Source organism: Oenanthe melanoleuca, chromosome 3, assembly GCF_029582105.1.
Source record: "Oenanthe melanoleuca isolate GR-GAL-2019-014 chromosome 3, OMel1.0, whole genome shotgun sequence".
NCBI classification, from domain to species: Eukaryota; Metazoa; Chordata; class Aves; order Passeriformes; family Muscicapidae; genus Oenanthe; species Oenanthe melanoleuca.
In genome coordinates this window covers 53,470,956-53,474,669 of record NC_079336.1, presented here as the reverse complement: position 1 = coordinate 53,474,669, position 3,714 = coordinate 53,470,956, and the positions used below count along the sequence as shown (strand labels likewise).

General features: G+C 58.1%; 1 protein-coding gene across 1 annotated transcript; it reads right to left on the bottom strand.

Annotated features, from left to right (window-relative positions):
• Window positions 1–646: 646 nt before the first annotated feature.
• Window positions 647–3,451, bottom strand: TCF21 (transcription factor 21). Its single transcript, XM_056486555.1, has 2 exons — window positions 2,746–3,451; window positions 647–1,175 (listed from the first exon to the last, which is right to left on the bottom strand). Exons 1-2 carry the CDS (start codon window positions 3,193–3,195, stop codon window positions 1,086–1,088), a joined length of 540 nt encoding a protein of 179 aa, XP_056342530.1. The 5' UTR covers window positions 3,196–3,451; the 3' UTR covers window positions 647–1,085.
• Window positions 3,452–3,714: the final 263 nt, after the last annotated feature.

The following is a 3,714-nucleotide window of genomic DNA, read 5'->3' as shown; positions in this document are numbered from 1 at the left end:
CTGCCCCTCTCCTGCTTTCGGCAAGAAAGTACCCAGGTATCAAACGGAACCGAGGGATGGTATTGAAAGAGCAAGTGAGGCGGAAATTTAAAGCCCCTCTGCTAATAATAACAGTATAAATAACCGAAGACATCTTGTAAACAGTGCGGTCATAACCCTGAAACATTAAACAGCGCGGTGGGATCTGGCGCATCAGCTGCCGGCGGCCGCTGCCGGTGCAGGGGGAGCGCCCCGCACTCCTGTTTATCTCAGCCTCATCTCCCACGGGCGCGCAGATCGATAGAGAGGAGATGTTTAAGTTACAAATTCCCGGCGCTGAGGACCGACTGTACTTCATCAATAGATCACTGCTCCTGTCCCCGCGGAGCGGAGCGGCCGGAGCGGCGGGGGCGGCTTCTGCGGCGGCCCGGGCGCCGGGCTGCGGAGCCGGGCCGGGCTCCCGCGGCGAGTGCGGACCCAGTGACCCCCTCCCCCAGGGGTTCACTCCAGGTCCTTTGCTCCGGGAAAGCAGACCTCCTGCGACCCGGGGCTGAGAGACGGGATCCCCGCAGCGCGGCCGCTTCGTGGAGCGGCGGAGCCGGAGAAGGCTCAGTCCTTCCCCCGCCGAGCCCGAGAGTCTCAAACGAACACTTAACACCGCTCCGTGTTCAGTAGAAAGGAAGGTTTATTCACAGAAATAGAGCAGAATCTGCTTGAAGAAAATATATCTATATATCTTTAGGGTGAATTACTTCATAGAGATGACTGTCAAAGTCAGTTTTTCTAGGCATCTACATATTTCACAGGTCTCAGACAAAAGATACACGCGGGGTAGGTTTTTTTTGATCTCTGTCTTTTCTCTAGTAGCTCTTGAACCAGCAAGGCTGTGGTTGCAGGACTCTCGACTGTACACGCATTTAATAAAGTTAAATAGAGTCAGGATCTCTCGGGGTGGACGGAGTCTTTGCTAGGGCACATTTGGTCTCCTCTGCGCCGGGAGAGCGGCTCTCCCCGTGGCTGTGCCCGGGGCCCGGGACAGCGGCGGGGCCGCGGCGGGTCCCTGCCCGGCCGCGCCGGGACGGACGCTGCTGGCCCGGCCGCGGGGCTCAGGATGCCGTCGGGCCGCACAAGCGGTTTGTGTTCACCACTTCTTTCAGGTCACTCTCGGGTTTGCCGGCTACCATAAAAGGCCAAGTCTGTAGCCAGGAAAAGACACGAGTGGGAAGGGGGTTACATATGGAGAAATGCACATTGCAACGCTCATATCGCCAGCGGGTCCGGCTCGGGAGCGTCCGCGGGGACCGAGCCCGGCATTCCCCACCTGAGCCCACTTGGGCAGCGCTCAGGCCGGGGCAGCTGCCGCTGGCTTCGGCAGCCTTTTGCTGCCTTTTGCCGGCGGCTGCTGCCACTTCTCCTCACGGCCCCGGCGGTCCCCACCGGGCGTCCACGGGGCGGCGAAGCCCGTCTGATACGCGGCAGAAGGGAGGGAGAAAGGAGCCGCCTGGCTCCGGCACATTCTCAGCCCCCGGCACCATCGCCGCGGGCACCCCGCCGTAGCCGCGCCTCCCCCGCGTTCGGTCGTGCCCGGCGTGGGGACTCCGGGCCGCGGAGCCGCCTCGCCCCGCCGCGCTACCCCGGGCGCAGGAGCTGCTCGCAGCCCCGGCAGCCCCCGGCCGCTCTGGCTGGCCTCCCGCGGCTCGGGGAGCGTGGTTTGGTGTGCCTCTGTACGGAAGAGGAGGGAGGTTATATCTATATTGGGTGCTGGTTTTATTTTACTTATTTTTTTTCCTCTGTGTTGTTGCGCTGAGGATTTTGTTTTTAATAAAAAGTTATCTCCCAGGCCCTTAGCAGCTGACACAGAGGGTAACGTACTTTTCCCCAGAGTCCAGAGCTCAAAGGCAGAGCCTGACCTCAGTGAAACGTCCCCAGCTCCCCTCTGTGATCCATTTATGAGTCAGGGTCTGCACGTGTGGGCAGTGTAAAAGTTGTATGTCTAAAAAGAGCCCAGGCAGATCTTGCTTACCCCCGGTTTACATCATTTGTATATATTTTTAGAGCTGGAAACAGGATATTTCTGGTGGCCGGGTAGAGTTGAGAGATCCAGGGCTGCTCAGGAAAACTTTATGTGGTGGGAGCAGCAGGAGGGACACTACCAGCCCAGGAAGAGGCATTGTGGAGTGTGCCTGGGGCAGACACCTCTGGGGAGTCTGCACTGGTATTTATTTCGCCTGTGCCAGTTTATGGAACAAGAGAAATGTCCTGGACTCAGCAAACGAGCGGTTGAGCACAGAACCCCAAGGGTCCTGTCTTTAAAACGCTGGGGCTTGGGGACAGTATTGGGTAAGGAAACATTAGGGTAGAGACACAGGATAAGAATAAATCCTGGGTCCTTCCTCAAACACACCCTTTTCTACCCAAATTCCTCTACCTGCTCACTTGCAGGTAGAAAGCTGCCATCAACCCTCTGTGGTTTCTCAATCGTTTCTGGGCCAGTAAAGTGTAAAGCTTGTTTGTGGCCGGCGTGGCTGCCTGTCTCCTGGAAGGGATTGCTAGGAGCAGCAGAGGGGGCCTAGGCGGCTTGGCGCTCAGGGCACGGGGCAGTAGGGAAGCTGGGAGCCTGTCCCCTTGCGCAGTGTCACTTCCCACCCCACTGGCACCAGGGAGAAGCGCAGCAGTTTTGTCCCCGCACACGCCCCATGCCAGCTCCTCGCCCAGCTCTCCCCACGCACTCGCACGGAGCGCCTGTCCCGGCGGACTCTGACTTACCAAGTTCACCGGGTGGATGTAGCCGTTCTCATACTTGTCATTGGCCAGGATCTGCCTCAGGTGAGCAATGTAGCTGGAGGCCAACCTCAAGGTGTCCAGTTTGGAAAGTTTGGTGTCTGGGGGCACCCAGGGTAGGGTGGTCTTAAGCCTGGAGAAGGCTTTGCTAAGCACCCTCATCCTGGCCCTCTCCCTGGCGTTGGCAGCATTTCTCTGTACCTGCTTTCCCTCCTGGCTCACTCCATTTAAAGGGCTCTTCTTGGGGGGAGCTTTTTTCCTCTTGCCCGAGGCCCCTCTCCCCTTCTGAGGGGAGCCATTCTCGCCATTGGATCCCTCCTCGTTGCTCTCGGTGGACGCCCCAAACTCTTTGTTAGTATCCATTTTCAGGCCATCGCACTCCAGCATCTCCACCTCCTGCAGATCTTCCACATCACTGAGGGACCCAGTGGACATGGTCTGGAAGATGCCAAACGACCAGCAGGAAAGGGGGGAGGGGGGGAAAGAAGGGCAGCTCCTCAAATCTATTTCAAGGCGGCGTTGGAGAGAAGGGGCGCCAGTATTTTCCTCCCCTTCCCTCCCCGCCCAGGACTAAGGCACAATACCAGTCCAGAGAGGATCCCCGCCCTCCCACCCCCCAATCCCGCTTTGCCTGTGTTTGAGGGAGGGAGTGAGATTGTGTGAGAGAGGGAGAGAGAGAGAGGGAGAGAGAAAGCCGAGGAATTTAGTGAGGACACTAGTAATTTATCTGGGGGATAAGAGAGGCGGATCCAGCCCAGGGGAGGGGCCCTGCCCACTGAGCACACCACATCCCCAATCACAGACCTTTGCACAGGGCAGGGAATGAGGTATCCCAGCAAGCCTTTGCCGAGAGCTCGGAACTGGGATTCAAATCTTCACAACTGGACTAAAACAACTCACTCTCTCTCCCCCTGCTCTGTCTTTCTATCCTCCCCCTTCCTCCTCCTCCTCCTT